This window comes from Melozone crissalis, unplaced genomic scaffold, assembly GCF_028551555.1.
Source record: "Melozone crissalis strain CALT ecotype California unplaced genomic scaffold, PUWL_Pcris_2 ptg000004l_1, whole genome shotgun sequence".
Taxonomy (NCBI): Eukaryota; Metazoa; Chordata; class Aves; order Passeriformes; family Passerellidae; genus Melozone; species Melozone crissalis.
In genome coordinates, this window is record NW_026535782.1 from 7,503,782 (window position 1) to 7,519,176 (window position 15,395).

Here is a 15,395-nt window from a genome sequence, read left to right on the forward strand (position 1 = left end):
TTTTGTTTATTCAGTCCCATAATTAATCATCTTGTGACTTTGAGTAGGTTTGAAGACCATATGCTGGTATTATGCAGAATTTAATTGCTGATTAAAAAGAAATAAAGCTGATCCAGTTGACCAGCCTGAGTCCAAATCTTAGCAGAAATCATAAGGAAATAAAATTTTTGTCACGTCATGTTCCTTTTTTGTCCTTTAGAGCTCAGAATTATTACTTCACAGAAAATATGTGCATCTATCAAAAATTTTGATAAGCTCTGAGTTTTTTTAGGTATGTGTAGTTTCTCTAATCTCTGAATGCCCCAAATGTCAACAGAATCTTCCAGGTCTCTCTGTGCCAACAATTCCCAGCTGGTAGTGGCACTTTCAAGGCAGCTGTCACCATTGGGGAGCCATGGTGCTGTTATGCAACACCTCATCTCACTCCTCACAGTAAAAACCTCCCTGTGTTTGTAGAAAGTTTCTTAAGAAGGATAATGTTGCCTTATTTTGGCAGACAAGATCTTGACTTATAATCTTGAGCTCAAGACCTTGGCATTGTAATACCTCCATGAATTTATATAGGAAAGGGATATGGCTTAGGTGATTTGCTGAACAGATTTTATTTTATTTATAGACACAAAGAGCTACTGGTTACAAAATAAAGAAGCAGGGATGTGTAAATCATTGTACTGGTAATGTGTTATTTATGAGCTTGCAAAATAGCTGATTTTAATAGCAAGAGATATTTATGTACTATCTGGTTTGCTGTTGTTAGTTCTACAGACCAGCAGAAAATAGTTTGCAAATTCTGTGGGGCAAAGAACTTTCTGTGCCCCCTAGCATGGCTAGATAGCTGATTTCAGCTATTTATGATTAGAGTTTCATTGTTTTGTCTTCAGATCATACAATTAAAATTATGTACATGTATTTTACATTGCTTGTCATCTGAGAGTATCTGTCTCCTTTAATCTTTCCTCTGACATAATCTCTTCTGGAGCAGTTTTCCATAGATGTGGCACTCAGTGTCTGCATTGGCCGCATTATCTGGAAATCTAACCCAACAATTTTTCTGGCTCTTTCTTTTTCTTCAGAACTGGTCATAGCAGCTGAGATGCCTGACCCAGAACTTGGCAATTTATCTCAAGCCTGCTATTCCTTGCAAAAATTGAAATTTTCGATCCAGTTTTATCAAAACATTGGCATAAAATTAGTTCTTTTCCTTACCAGTTGTTTTTCAGGAATATTTGCCAACATTTGCAGAATAACACAAGACTGTCCACCAGTATTAGTAGTCCTTCCACTGAACTTTTGTCTAAATACCAAGTTGTTGCAAACTTTGGGAGCTCCTCCTAGTAGCAAATCAGACTACATTATAGTGGGAAAGTTAAGTGTCTTCACAAGGATTTCTCCTGCATGATCATCCCTAGAGCAATCTGTCTATCAGTCCAGTTCTCAGTAACACCATTTTCCTTCAAGGTTCAATTTCTTGATTATTCTGGTGACTCTCATTGACATGGTACTGCCCTGCAGTTACTCTTTGAACCTACTTTCATCCTCAAAGAAATTTCTTCTTTCCACATCCCTCCTACTTAAAAGAGTGCCTCTGATGAAATCTCTGTAACCAATGTCAGATATTACTGTCCTGTTGTGATCTTGGTATTCTTTCAAAACTCTTTAGGCAGATAATGATTTTTTTTATCCTTTCCCCAGTTAGAGTTACCTAAACTATACCAGATTCAATTTAGTGTCATCTTCCATCTCCCTCATGTAAGATCTTTCTTGCAAAAGGCTTTGGAGCATTTTAATCTGTGAAAAAATTGAAATAACCCAATATCTGTTCCATTTCTTCAGTGTAGGTATGTAGGCAGTGCTAAGTGCTCAGGGAGGATAATGTTTATTTTACTCTCTCATCATACCTTGTCAATGCAGTCATCATTGAAAAGTTTATAAGCAGTGTGGAAAAGTGAGATAAAAGAAGTCTCTGCTTGGCAGTAAAAACTGTTCCATGGTAGGTCTTGCTAATCTCAATATTTAATTATCAGTCCCTACTTCCAGCATGCAAATAGGTGACATCCAACAGGGTCACTGCTTGTATGGCTTCTTTACCCATCTGGATCCTGGGGAGAGGCTGGAAGATGCTGATGTTCTGTGAGTTAGTTGTGGCTTTCTCCAAACTCTTATAAATGTGTGGCTGCAGCGTTGTATTTATCAGAAGTAGCTGCCTGCCAATGCACTGTGTTATCATTAGAGAGTTTTGTCAGTATATGTAAGCATTGTGGCCATCACTGAACATGCTCTGTTCAGTGAGCCAGGCCTTTTGTATTCAGTAGCCAATAAAATAGTGAGTTATTTCACAGTCATATTAGGTATTTGGGCATGTATTCAAAAGTATTCCTGAGGCAACTAATTTTTTTTTCTTTTACTGCTCTCTCTACAACTCACTGCACAAAGTTCTACTTCTTGACTTCACAGCACCAAGAACCTTCATAAAAGCAGGAACTGTAGTGGCTCTGAAGCAGCAAACAGCTTCCCACAAAAAGTTCTTCAGTTCAGGCCATAGAATTTAGTGAGGCTTTTTGGGCTCACTCTCTTTCAGGACTTTACAATCCTTCAAAGGCTGCTCATTTTCAAAGAGTAGTTGCTTCTTGGGCCCCTTCACTGAGGTGGGAATGGCACTGGGTGTCACTGGGTATATTTTATCTTGCATTCCTGTACAGCACAAGGAGAAGCTTGAGTCTTGCAGGAAAGGCAATTTGTGGGTGGTGCACAGAAATTAATATCGAGGCCAGGGTTGCAGGGTGCATGTTCAGGTCTTTTACACACATAAATGTGAACTATAAATCTGCAGTCATGGTCAACAGTAAGTAACCTGGATTTGTAAAGGAAAAAAAAGAAGAGAAAAATACGCAATATGTTGATTCCTGTTAAGTTTTATTTGTGCTATAAACCCAACCCTTTAGTATTCATGTATACCCTTCATACAAAGCTCCGTACCCTATAGGTAATAGCTATTAAACAACTTAGGCTTTCTAACATCTCATTGTTCTATAGAGCACATTCTGTCCCTGCTTCTTTTGGTGTGGTGCAGTTCCCATTTTTCACTGATGCAACACATACAGATTATCAACATTGTATTAGTTATGTTTTTTCAATGTTCTCATTTAAAAGTATAAAGTCTGGCTTAGTTATGAATGTCTTCACTTTTGAAATTCACTGTGTTTTTTAGTCCTTGGTAGTCAAATGTTACAAATTCAGCTTGTTTTCATATTAATTCCTTTTATAAAGGTTTTTTTTACTATTATAATATTGGTTTTTCTTCCCTTAGATATGCTGCTTCAGTAAAAGATGGCTCCCAGTATTTTGTTCTTCTCATTATTACAGATGGAGTTATATCTGATATGGCTCAGACAAAAGAATCCATAGTGAATGTAAGTTTTATTGAAAGTGTTGAAATAATGTTTGTAGGAATTTATATTTTAGGCAATAAAGCAAGTGGATTAATAGTTCAGGCACTAGATTTGTTCCAGGAGTACCCATTTTTACCAAATAGGAGAAGTTTATTATGCATAAAGATGAAAAGAAAGCAAAAGTTGAACTTGACCTAATTAGATAGTGTTTTATGGTGATACTCTTCTCTCTAGCACTGTATGTTTGTATGATTTTCCTTATTTATTTCTTGCCTCTTCCTTCCTCATGCACATCCCACCAAGCAGTTTTGTGTAGTAAACTATTTTCTTTCTCATTATTGCTGACAGTTTTGATCCCCACACTTTTTTGAAACTGCCCCCAACTTTCTGATCCTGAATGGCAAGCATACCAATTATCTGATTTCCCTCAAAACAGTCCCTAAAGCTCTGTAAGTTCCTTATTTGTTAGTTTCTGTATTTTCTGTTTTAGTTTCTGCATTATTTTCAGTATTTTTCTCTTCCAAACTGCCATGGGTATAGGTAATATTCTGTATTATGAGCCGGTTCTATTGTGTTTTTGCCTGTGGGAAATTTCAGATAAAAGTACTCACAGAAACACTCCTAGACATGTTTGGAAAAGATCTCTACCAGTAGTTTTTAACATACCACAGTGGATCTAGTTAGCAGCAGAATGGTGAGTTGAAAAGCCTACATTAAAGTAATTTAGCATCATGTCCAAGTGAATAGTGCAGAATTAGGTGGCACAGTTTTGAAGATCCACTTTCAGTACCTCCTGTAGAGATTTGATGCTGTTTCAGTTTGTGGGGTGCACATGAAAATTCTGCCCCAGTGTTCTGCCTCTCCCTGGGGACCAAGATGCCCTCAGTCCCACCCTGCTGCACAGACACAGAATCTGTGTAATAACAAGCTTGGGAATTCATTCTCCAGCCCAGACTAGAGATTTGAAACATAATTTCTTTTAGATGAGCTGCTCTTAGGTGACAGAAAGACTCAGTGCAGACAAAAGGAGCAGCTCTTGGTTCTGACTCACCCTTCCATTTGAAGTCTGTGCATAAGAGAGCAGCGAGTGCAGTTGGCTGATACCTTGTGAGATTAATTCCTGTGCCACCAAGACATACAGACAAACCTTGTTTTCAGTAATGGTTCATTTCAACAAATAATGGCTGCTAGTCTGTGACTGTCTGGAAACACAGCAGATGTGTTAGCTTGGAATAGGTGGAAGTTTGATAATATTTGCTGTCTGGGTTTTTTATGAAGTTGCCTTCATTTTTCTGCAGGTTTCTTGAAATGTGAGCGCAGTATACCATGACAGAACTAATTAAATGCTATTTAATAGCAGTTTTTTTAGTTTTAATAATATCCATAATACTAAAAAGAGCGATGATGTCCAATGCAACTTGATATGTATAAGAGTCAGAGTATATTTCAATTTTAACATTAATTGTGCTTTTAGGCATCTTTCTCATTACAGCATATATGTCAGACACATTCTGTTTTACCAAACTGTTTAAAGGTTATGCTGTCATTCAGGAAATGCCAAGACTTAGGTTTATATGCAGAAGTTTAACTCTTTGTCTTTATGCTGTCCTTGCCACTTACTGTTTCATATTTCATTACATCACATAATTCTGTGTCTGTGTGAGTAGGAATCTCTTTAAAGGATACTTTCTTTACAATCAAAAAATAACATTCTAGAAAACAGAAGGTTCTGTACTAAGAGATCAGAAGGTCTCCATCTATGATTTTTTTTTACAGTAGCAGTGTATATACTCCTGTTTAATGTTTAAAATTACTGTAGACATTTTACAGTTTATCACAATATCTCAATAAGCAACAGAGTTACCAGAATTATCTCAGTAAGTTGTCAACCCTGACATTTGCTGAGTGTTCTTTGGTTTTAGTTGATACCTTCTTCATCAGAGGCAGATTCACATTATTTCTATAAACTGATGCTACTATCAGGACAGGAGAGTCCAATATTTGAGATAGTGTCTTTGCAGTTTTAAAGATTTTACAGAGTTTATTCAGAGAAAGCCAGATATCTTCGAATGAATAAGATAAAGTAAAATGAAAAATCTTACCACAGGCCAATTCTATATCTTGCTTGTCTGTGGCATGGATGATTGACTAGAGTAAAATTTCATTAATGGGATAAATGTAATATACAGATTGCTCAAATAGATTATTTCTTTCCTTTTAAAAATTGGCATAAGATCAATGTACAAAATAGTGTCCCATAGTTGCAAGCAGCTGTGTAAGATCAAGAAACAGCAAAGCACATTTAAATAAATGTCAGACTGTTATTAGGTACATATTTACAATTACTGTCAGTTTACAAAAGTTTCTAGGAGAAATTTGTCCTCTTAGTTGTTATATTAGCATTAAATGCTAACATGGTTTCTTGTCTTTAATTAGCATCCTGTATGATTCAAAGACTTGGTAATGAAAAAATAAAACAATCCTGTGCCTTTCTGTCTTCATGCAAGATGTTTTGTACCACTTAAGCAGACAGTTTACACCACTCAACTTTTTAGGGGGAAAAAAAATGTTCTTTAAAACATAATTTCTGTGTGGTTTTGTTCACTTTGTTCTCAGATCTCCTGTTACTGGCAGAGTTACGTAATGCATTAAACCTCTTTTTCTTCTTCTTTTGAAGGCTTCAAGGCTTCCAATGTCCATAATTATAGTGGGGGTAGGACCAGCAGAGTTTGATGGTAAGTGTTCTAGTGGTTTTTCTAATTTTTTTTAGATTTGCTTACAATTTAGTAATATGTAGCTTTTCAAACAAATATTGGTCTTTAAAAGAACATTATATGAAGTGAGGAGTGAGTGCTGCTGGCATTTCCAGCTGGATTGACTGATTGATTGATTGATTGATTGATTGATAACTCAGTGTGATTACAAGCTACCATGTGGAGCTGTGTAGCCCCTCAGGCTCTCTGTTCAAGCCAGAGCCATATGGGGGCTCAGCATTTACAGTAAAGTAAGTACACTCAAGAAATGTTCCATTTCCTCAACACAAATATTTAGATGCCTTGTGAAGTGTCAGTTGAGTGGAAATATTGATCTTACTGCAGTAATAAAGTCTTGAGAAAAATAAATACGTTTGAGGTGGTCTGGATTAAACAGGGTTTCACTTGGTGACAGGAGTGAGCCCTGCTGTGCTGCAGCATTGACAGAATATTACAGCAGGAGGGAAATTACCAGGTTATTTATATATTCTTTCTATGATGCTCTGGAACACCATTCTCTGTTATTATAACTAAGCTGCTTCCATTATTTGTATTAATTTATTAAGTATGTATCACTGCCCTATGAAGTGTAGACATTGTGTGTGTCTGTTCCTCTAAGTGCTAAATAATTTCTTTTTAATTCTAGTACATCAGTATACCTTCTGTTGTACATGAAATATACTTAGCACTACTACCACAGATGTTTAGTGTTCACTAATGACTGTACATGTTAATTTTTGTACAAATACTCTAAATGTAGGAAAAAAGAGGAAAAAACAAGACAAAAATATTTTATATAAAATTTATTTTATTTTATTATAAACATTATTATTATGCTGCTTGGCAAGTGGTATAATAGTAATAATTTTAAGTATCTTACTCCATGAAGAAATTGTCTAGGTGAACACTTACACTCCAGATGATTGTATGCCACAATCAGTGAGAAAGGACAGTTTATATTCATAAATCCATATGATGGAAATTTGTAAACTTCATTTTTATTCCAGGGAATTCCAACATAGTCCTGTGCTACTTACCATTCTCTGACCCCTCCATTGCATTTTCCCTTTCTCCCTGTTTGTCTAGTCCTTGGATTTGCCCAGGCTCCCTTTCTCAGTCAGGACATGTTCTTGGGGTGTTGGGATTCTGTTTGGACTGCAGGATGCAGTTTCCATCTTTGGAGCAACAACCTCAGCATGTGCTGCCTCAGAGAGATTCACCCTGAGCTGTATGCCAAATCTGTGGTCCCTCAGTGCCCCCAAGGACAGAGGAATTACTTCCATTTACAGAAATTCCTTCTGCAATAAACAGAAATTCCTTCTGCAATAAACAGACTCCCTGTCTGCTGTGCCTGCAGGAAGGTGATGTTCAGGGTGTCTGCACGTTCCAGTGCCCCTGGAGCTTCAGTTCTGCCCTGGAGAGACCAAGCTGCTCCTCTTCAGATCTCCCTGTTCCCTGCATCTCCCAGCCCCTGGGGAATACCAGAGGGGTTCTTAGAACTTTGCAATTTGGGTAGATGACACATACATTTGGCAGAGCTTCACTAAAGGATGTGAGGGTGACTGTAACAGGTCACATCAGAAGCATTTCTGCCCAGTGTTCTGTATCTGACATGGCCATGGGTAGTTCCCTAGAGAATGTTAAGAACAGACTAAGCAAATTTGATTTTTCCCTGTATACTGGTTTTAGGTTGGAGTTTCCTGGGCAGGATGTGCTTTATGTCTGTTTTGGAAATTTTGGTGAAACTCCTTCAAACACTTGTTCAGTGTCCTGGTTTGGACACGTGTACGTTTTTGCAACAGCATCATCAGGCAACATGCTCTGCAGACCCACTGATTTGTTTCTTTGAACAAATAAACTCTGTTAGCTTGGCTCCTGATGGTGTCATTTACACTTTTTAGTTCTTGCTTCAGAAGAGCTAGGGTTTGAAGTGCTGGTTTCAGTGAATTTAGCCCCGTTTGGAAACCCCTGAGAAGCTGAGGTGCAGGGCTTTGGTTTTCAAAGCACACACCAAAAGAAGATTTTTGAACTGCAGATCCAACATCTCAGCAATAACCTGAGATCCCAAATCCATCCATTTCAGCACTGACAAGAGAGCAGGTACATCTTTCCACCTGGAATAGCTTCCAGGTATCTGGACAACAGAGCTTACCTGTACCCTGCTCAGAAGACACAAGAAGAATTGCCCAATAAATTTAATATTTTTTTAGCACTCCTCATTCCTTAGCATTAGAAGATATTGATTTTTCAGTGTGAATGTGAGTTATTACCTCTCTGTGCTGTTTCCTCTTATATCTTCTGTAACAATAGCTGCTGAAGATGAATTCTTCTCCACCTCTGAAAGTATATATATATTGCCTTACAAAACCAGATGTACTTGCTGTTTTGAGAGATGAAAGGATAAAAACTTTGTCATAGTCTGTTCTTTTCTGAAGGTGACAATAAAGTTAAAAGTATGTATTGTCACCATGAAAAAGTGCAAAACAGCTACAAAACATGATGTATTTTCTGATGCAAATGATCTTAACAGAGTTACCTAAAGAAGACTTGTCGGTTTTTTATTGCTCAAAAGTGTAATTTGTCTGAACTTTTTCTCAATAAGATGATTTTATTGTGTACCTGAACTCTCAAGGATTTTTTGTTTGTTTTTTTTAAGCTATGGAAGAACTGGATGGGGATGTAGTGAGGATTTCTTCAAGAGGAAGATTTGCAGAAAGAGACATTGTGCAGGTGGGAGAGAAAATATATTCTCATAGATAGATTTTACTGTTCCCCTTTGTTTTGAATTCTCATTTCTATCTATATTCCTACCTTTCATTTTACCTTAGCACTGACATACTTTATCTTGAGGTGTTTATAACAAGCTCAGAACTCTCTGTGACAGCTCTAAGCCTTTTTGTAACAAACAAGAGTGGATCTGCATTTGTTAGGAAATGACCCCTAACTGGCAGGGCATTGTTATAAAGTCTTGGTGTTATACAGCCATGGAGAAGAGTTAGCTATTGAAAATTTGGAGAAACATGGTATTTCTAGAAAAATGGGTTCTGGCTAAAAGTAAATCTTCTGTGGAAGCCATATTTCCTGGTAGTGGCTGAATACATTTATAAAATAGAGTGTTTAAGTTGGAAGGGACTTAGAGCAGACATCTAGTGCAACTGCCTGGCCATTCTGTGCAGGGCTGACTGAAAGTTAGAGCTTGTTAATAAGGACATTGTCCAAATGCCTCTTAAACACTGACAGATTCAAACCTCACCTTAGAATTGCCATTTCTTCTTCTTCTTCTTCTTCTTCTTCCTTTATTCCTCCTATTTGTCAAACTTCATGCTGTTCGCTTATTTTTCCTCTTACTTATTTACACTTATTTCTGTTCAAGACAGGTTGGATTTTTATATTGTTGTTTAACAGAATATATATAGAGGAAGAATAAGTGAGCCATATCAATAGCTCATGCTGCATGATAGTTAAGGTCAGATAGCAGCTGATGAATTTTGCGATATGTTTATTTGTTTCCATTTATATCTGCAGGAACTGAAACTTCAAAATGTTTAATGTTACAAATACTGATAAGTGAATGTTTAAGGATTGATTGATAACTGCTGGTGAATGTAATATTTCAATCCAAGGACGTGTTCAAAACGTGTTTGACACCTGATTTTATAGTTTGGTTTTATTAGAAGAGAAAAATAAAGAAAGCTACATAAATATATGGAAATGAAAATGATCAGAACTCCTTTTTCAGTCTTCTTCAGTCTTCTTGCATGCTACATTAAAATTCTCTCTATTTTTTTTTCTAAATGGGGATTAGAAATGAGCATAAGACAGAAATTAAATTACCCTCATACCCTATATCGATATAGTTTAAAGAAAGTTGTGGATTCCTGAATTCTAATAGTTGAGAAAGATACTTTTTTCATTTTTGCAACCTACAGAGATAACAGCTGATGAGAAAGTGAGATACCAAAACTCTTTGAAGAGTAAAACATGCTGGTTTCTTTGGTAACTGTTGTCAGATAGTTTTGAAGGTAGGGATGATGTAAGACAGCTGAACAGGAGATAAGAAATAGTTTCTCATTTTGTCAAAGTCTTTGTAGTGTTCCTTGGTGTCCACATTGGGCTGGAGAGGGGCTGTGTGTAGTGTGTTGTTCTGGAAATGTCAGTGCTTTCAGCAGAGCAGTGTGTGGGGTGGACCCCAAGCTCTGCAAAGCCCTCTGTGCCATCTCAGACTTTTTAAAGCTAATTCAGGTACCTTCTGGCAAGCATTGCACTTATGTTTAAATGCATTTAAATATAAGCGACATAATTTCTCTAATAATAACAGCCCAAAAAGCTTTAAAGAGCATACATGGATAGAGTTCTAACATATGATAAACAAGATTTGCGAAAATGCTTTGCTTTGAGATTACTAACCTGTGCTAAAAAAAAAATGCAGTGAATACCCTTTTGTATTTCTTTGGAATTCATTGCATATCAGAATTGTAATAAAATGTTTATTTATTATTAATATATTTTAATCAGAATGTTGCCCCATGCCATATTGAATTACCCAAAGACAGAATTATTTTGTGCTCTTTTTCTGTCTTAATACTAACAAATATTGACTTTATAGACTAACTAAATAAATAAAAAGGGATTCTGTCAAACTGTCTAAATTTGTTTGACCTTTATTTTGTATCAGGCAGGCTGAAACTGATTTGCCTTTATAAAACTAACTACTCAAATAAAAAAGTGGGTTTTTTTGTGTATTAGGCTAATTGAAATTAACTAGTGAAATTACCTATTAATTCTAACAGTATTGTGAAATATTTTTATTAAGTTAGTACAGGAAAAGTTTTTCTGTTAACAGTGTGTCACTGTATGTGTTATATTTGCTACTGGCTGCACCTCATGTAGAAGCATGTTCTTCACTGTCTCCTCCTCACTAGTGTGGATACATGTTGTGGGACTCTGTGTTACATATGTACCAGTTCTTCCTCAGTTTTAATTTCTGCTCCTTTCCTATCCTTTTGCTGTTTAAGACATTTTAGGAGAATATTTACTTATAGTGATGCACCTGCTGTTTCTCCTGAGAATTTTGCATATCAGCCTTTTTAATTAAACTCTTAAATTACAGAAAAAGCACTTGGCATTCCATCAGTTTCCCTCTGGTTTCTCCTATGCCTTTCATTCTGTTCCTCTGCCATCTCCCTGTTACCTGTACATCTCTGGGTTTGCTTCCCTGTCCATAGTTCCTCCAGCTGCTCTGGCATCTCTGCAGTGTGGGGAGAGGAGGAGAAGAGCTAAATCAGACCAAATATCTTGTATAATTGCATTTCAAGAATCACACTGTTGAGATAGCCCCACTTTGCTACAGAACAGGGGTCTGAGATTTCATGTCTGCAGACTAATGGGTAAGGGGATCTCTCAGGATGGGATACATGTTTTTTAACTCAGACTGCATGTCCTTTTTACACAAGGAAAAAAAATCAAGGAGCCTGGATTGTTTCCTTTTGGTATGCCAGTAGCACAAGATTCTCATTAAGTATTACAAAATCCAAGCCAAGGCTGGGCAGGTAAATGGTTCAGGTGATGAACATCTGCATATCACATAACAAGTTCTTTTTTGATCCAATCATTTTTGCTTAGCTTCTTTATGCATTTGTTAATATCATATTAAAAGTGTTCAGGTGGTTCAGAGTTCTACTAGGTATAATGCAAAATGGTCAAAAATTTAAAGTCATCCTTTCTGTTCTGTTCACTTCACAGGTCAAAAAAATCTATTCAGCAAGTGCCAGAGTGGAGGCAGTCTGGTGGGTGGTGCAGGAGCAGGGAATGGAAGCTGAGAGTGGCTTCTGAGACAAAATTATCTTCTTGCATGGAAAAGGTTGAGAGATAACCCAAATATATCAGTGAAGCACTTGATCACCAACCTGAGCTCGCCATGGCTCATGTGAAGGGGTTCACCCAAGTGAAAGTGTCACACTATTTCTATTAGAAGGCAGATCTATAATAATTGAGATACAATGTGCATTTATAAAATACATAACATAAAATGCAACTTATGGATGGGTACATTAAAACTGTGTAAGGTAACATGTTCATATACTCTAAACCCCCTAGGTTAAGCTTTCTTATTTTATGTTGTAAGATCTGTTCTGTGTCTGAGTGAGCATCTCTCTTGTGTTGCAGTTTGTGCCATTCCGGGATTACATTGACAGAAGTGGAAACCACGTGCTGAGCATGGCAAGACTGGCCAAAGATGTACTGGCTGAAATCCCAGAGCAGTTTCTGTCCTACATGAGAGTCAGAGGAATAAAGCCATCCCCTGCACCACCCCCCTACACACCCCCAGTGCACGTGTTGCAGACTCAGATATGACTGCTCTGAGGTGTTTTGTATTTATCACAAATCTCTGGATGCAGCAGTAGCTTCTGATAACTTTTTGGAGCTAGAAAAGTTCTCTTCACATACCAAAATTCTCCTGTTAGTTGCATAAGCAACTGGAAAGCTTTTAAATGCTAGGAGCAAAATGTTGATGTTCTGAGACTTTTTTTTTAGTCCAAACTAAAACTTTTTTGATGTATTTATTGGAGGGGGAAGCACAAGTCAGGTTTTCAACTCAGAAGATTGGGTCCTCTCTGAATATTGAGTGTATATAAATGTATAGGAATGCTATTACTCTGTATCAATGTTTACATGTTACTATTTTTAAATTTCAGTACTTTTATAACTATTCTTAAGAATAAAAGTTTGGAATATTGACTCACATGTCTTCTAGCTTGCAATAGTTTGTCACAAGATAACAAGAGAAGCAATATCTCTTTGAATGTTTGTCCAGACAAATACAAATGAAAGCTAAGGACAAATATATCAATGTGTTTTAAAGTAACTGAAGTGCTTCAATCAGTTCTTAGTAATCCATTCATCTCATGTATTGAAAATTTCAACTCTTAAATGTAAATAACACAATGACATATGACTTATAACTGGCTGCAGACTGAGGGGGAGGTATGTGTATTTTTTCAGAGATTCTCCAATTTCTGAGTTTATCTGAGTTTACAGTTTTTTAAACTAACTACTGAAACAAATTAGAATAGTTACTTGCTGTAATTAATTAAAGAAAATTACCTCAATCCAGAACTATCAGAGTGTTATAGTTGACTCACTGAGCTCATTAAATCATATAATACATTCCTTAAAGCCCTGGAAATTTTGCATCAGAAATGTCTTTTGAAGTGATTACAGCAGATGTTTTATAATGGACCATTTTAAACTCAGAAAATTTTAAATCTTAACTTTTTTTTTTTTGTCTAGATTGCCCATTCAAAGGGATATTGGGCTTAGTAATATTTGGGTTTAATATTGTCATTTAATCACATTTCCATTCAGGGTGCATGAATAATAAAGGTAATTAAATGGTTTTAAAATTGCACAACTATGTTGCTTTGTTCACAATTTTGTGTATGGAACTACCCAAAAGAATTGATTATATGCCTGTTGATATATAATTATGAAATGGTTTTGCATGTATATTTTGTACAAAATACACACTTTTGTGAGTTTGTGTCAGATACATTTTATTTAGAACTAATGGCCTTAAATTTCACAGAACTCCTGAAATGATTGTGAATTGCCTTCAGATACTGTTTAAACTGAACATTAATTTTTTTTGTGTCACAGTTGTAATTGTCTTGTATACGTAATTTTTTCTTTGCATATAACCTGTTTACTAATTCTGTTTCTTACTACTGTATGTTGTAATGTACAGTATAAAACTAAGGTGCATTTTTTAAGCATGAGAAGTTTTTTGACAGAAAACATATCTTCAATATTAATGGCATAAGTATGTAAATGCAGAATCTTCCATTTTTAAATATATTTAACTTCCTTTAACTATTTCATGTGGGAAATTACGTTTTCCAAATAATTATTCTGTTAACAAAAACAAAAAAAAAAAAATCTTTTTTTGGTAAAAAAAATCGTGTTTTATTTTTATTTTGAAACAGTTTTTACATAAATATGGAGTTTAATTTTCTCACCAAAATATGTATTTCTTAGTGGATTGATGTTGCATGAGTGACATTTGATACTTGGCAACTACAAATTTTGATGAAAGTGCATCATAAAGAGTAAGTTTAAATCTAATATGTGGCGGTGGTGTTCTCCTTTCATCTTCTACATTTATTTTTTGCACTATCAGTGTTGGCACTTTTGAAAAAACTGAAGTTATACTATGTTTCTCTTGTTTCATTTGATTAGGCAAATCTTTATGCTGATATTTGTGCTGTTCCCAGTGGGCCATGTATTCATCACTAAAAGGCCAGAAAACAAACTTACTCAGCTGAGAGTAATTTATTAGCTCTCATTTAGCCAGTACCTTTATTAGTTAAAAGATTAATCTCAAAACTAATCTAGCAGTTCATTTAACAAGTGAAAGAACTTTTAAAGAAAGGTGTTACTTCATCACAGTTATTCTGTCTATCCAGCCTAAGCACCAGTCTATTCTATTCTATTCTATTCTATTCTATTCCATTCCATTCCATTCCATTCCATTCCATTCCATTCCATTCCATTCCATTCCACACTGTCAGGGTTTCTTTCTTCTATTTAGTATTGGGTTCTAAACATATTTAATGGAAAGAAATAGTTGTGATAAGTGGACTGAGGACTCTAGTGGCAAAGGGCTCTTTCCAGACCTGTGAGATTCCCTATCTTTATGCTTGGCATCTTGAATCTGTAACATGTGAGAATCATTACATAATCTCACATATTAACTCTCATTCCAGTTTTTTTTGGGATGAGAATTAAAGCTCTGAGCTTGAATTTCTCAAAAAAATCACCTACAGATTTTTCTCCAAAAAATCACCAGCTGTTTTTACTCCTGGCTTTATTCTGAACAATAATGGAACACAAAATTCTTATTCCTTCCCAAGAAACGCTAGCTGCTATCAAAACGTACTAATTTGCCACACCTGAAGAGTAGCAGAGGGTTTTTATGTTTACAAAAAGTAAAAGGTGATACATTATGTGACAAATTAGTTGTCCTGAGAGAAACTGTTGGCCTTGACAAAACCTCTCTTCCACTGGTATCCATCTTGGAATGGATATTCTCTTCATAATACATGCAGAAAATTTTCTGGCACAAATTTCCTTCAAATGAGGAAATTCACTCTTGAATTAGACTCCACTGGCTCATGGAGTCTAATTCAGGAGTGACTCCTTGGTTTGATTCAGACTGGTGAGGAATTGATGTCAATCTGGAAGAAGAAACTGGTTT

The 15,395-nt window shown here is 36.0% G+C and overlaps 1 protein-coding gene across 1 annotated transcript in view; it reads left to right on the forward strand.

Annotated features, from left to right (window-relative positions):
- The window catches only part of CPNE8 (copine 8), a 70,299-nt gene extending 56,059 nt beyond the window's left edge, over positions 1-14,240 (forward strand). Inside the window, exons 17-20 of the mRNA XM_054272702.1 lie at positions 3,308-3,410; positions 6,067-6,124; positions 8,799-8,872; positions 12,308-14,240. Of these exons, the coding sequence (XP_054128677.1) occupies positions 3,308-3,410; positions 6,067-6,124; positions 8,799-8,872; positions 12,308-12,496 (424 nt within the window). The 3' untranslated portion in view covers positions 12,497-14,240. The remainder of the gene's footprint in view (positions 1-3,307; positions 3,411-6,066; positions 6,125-8,798; positions 8,873-12,307) is intronic.
- Positions 14,241-15,395: the final 1,155 nt, after the last annotated feature.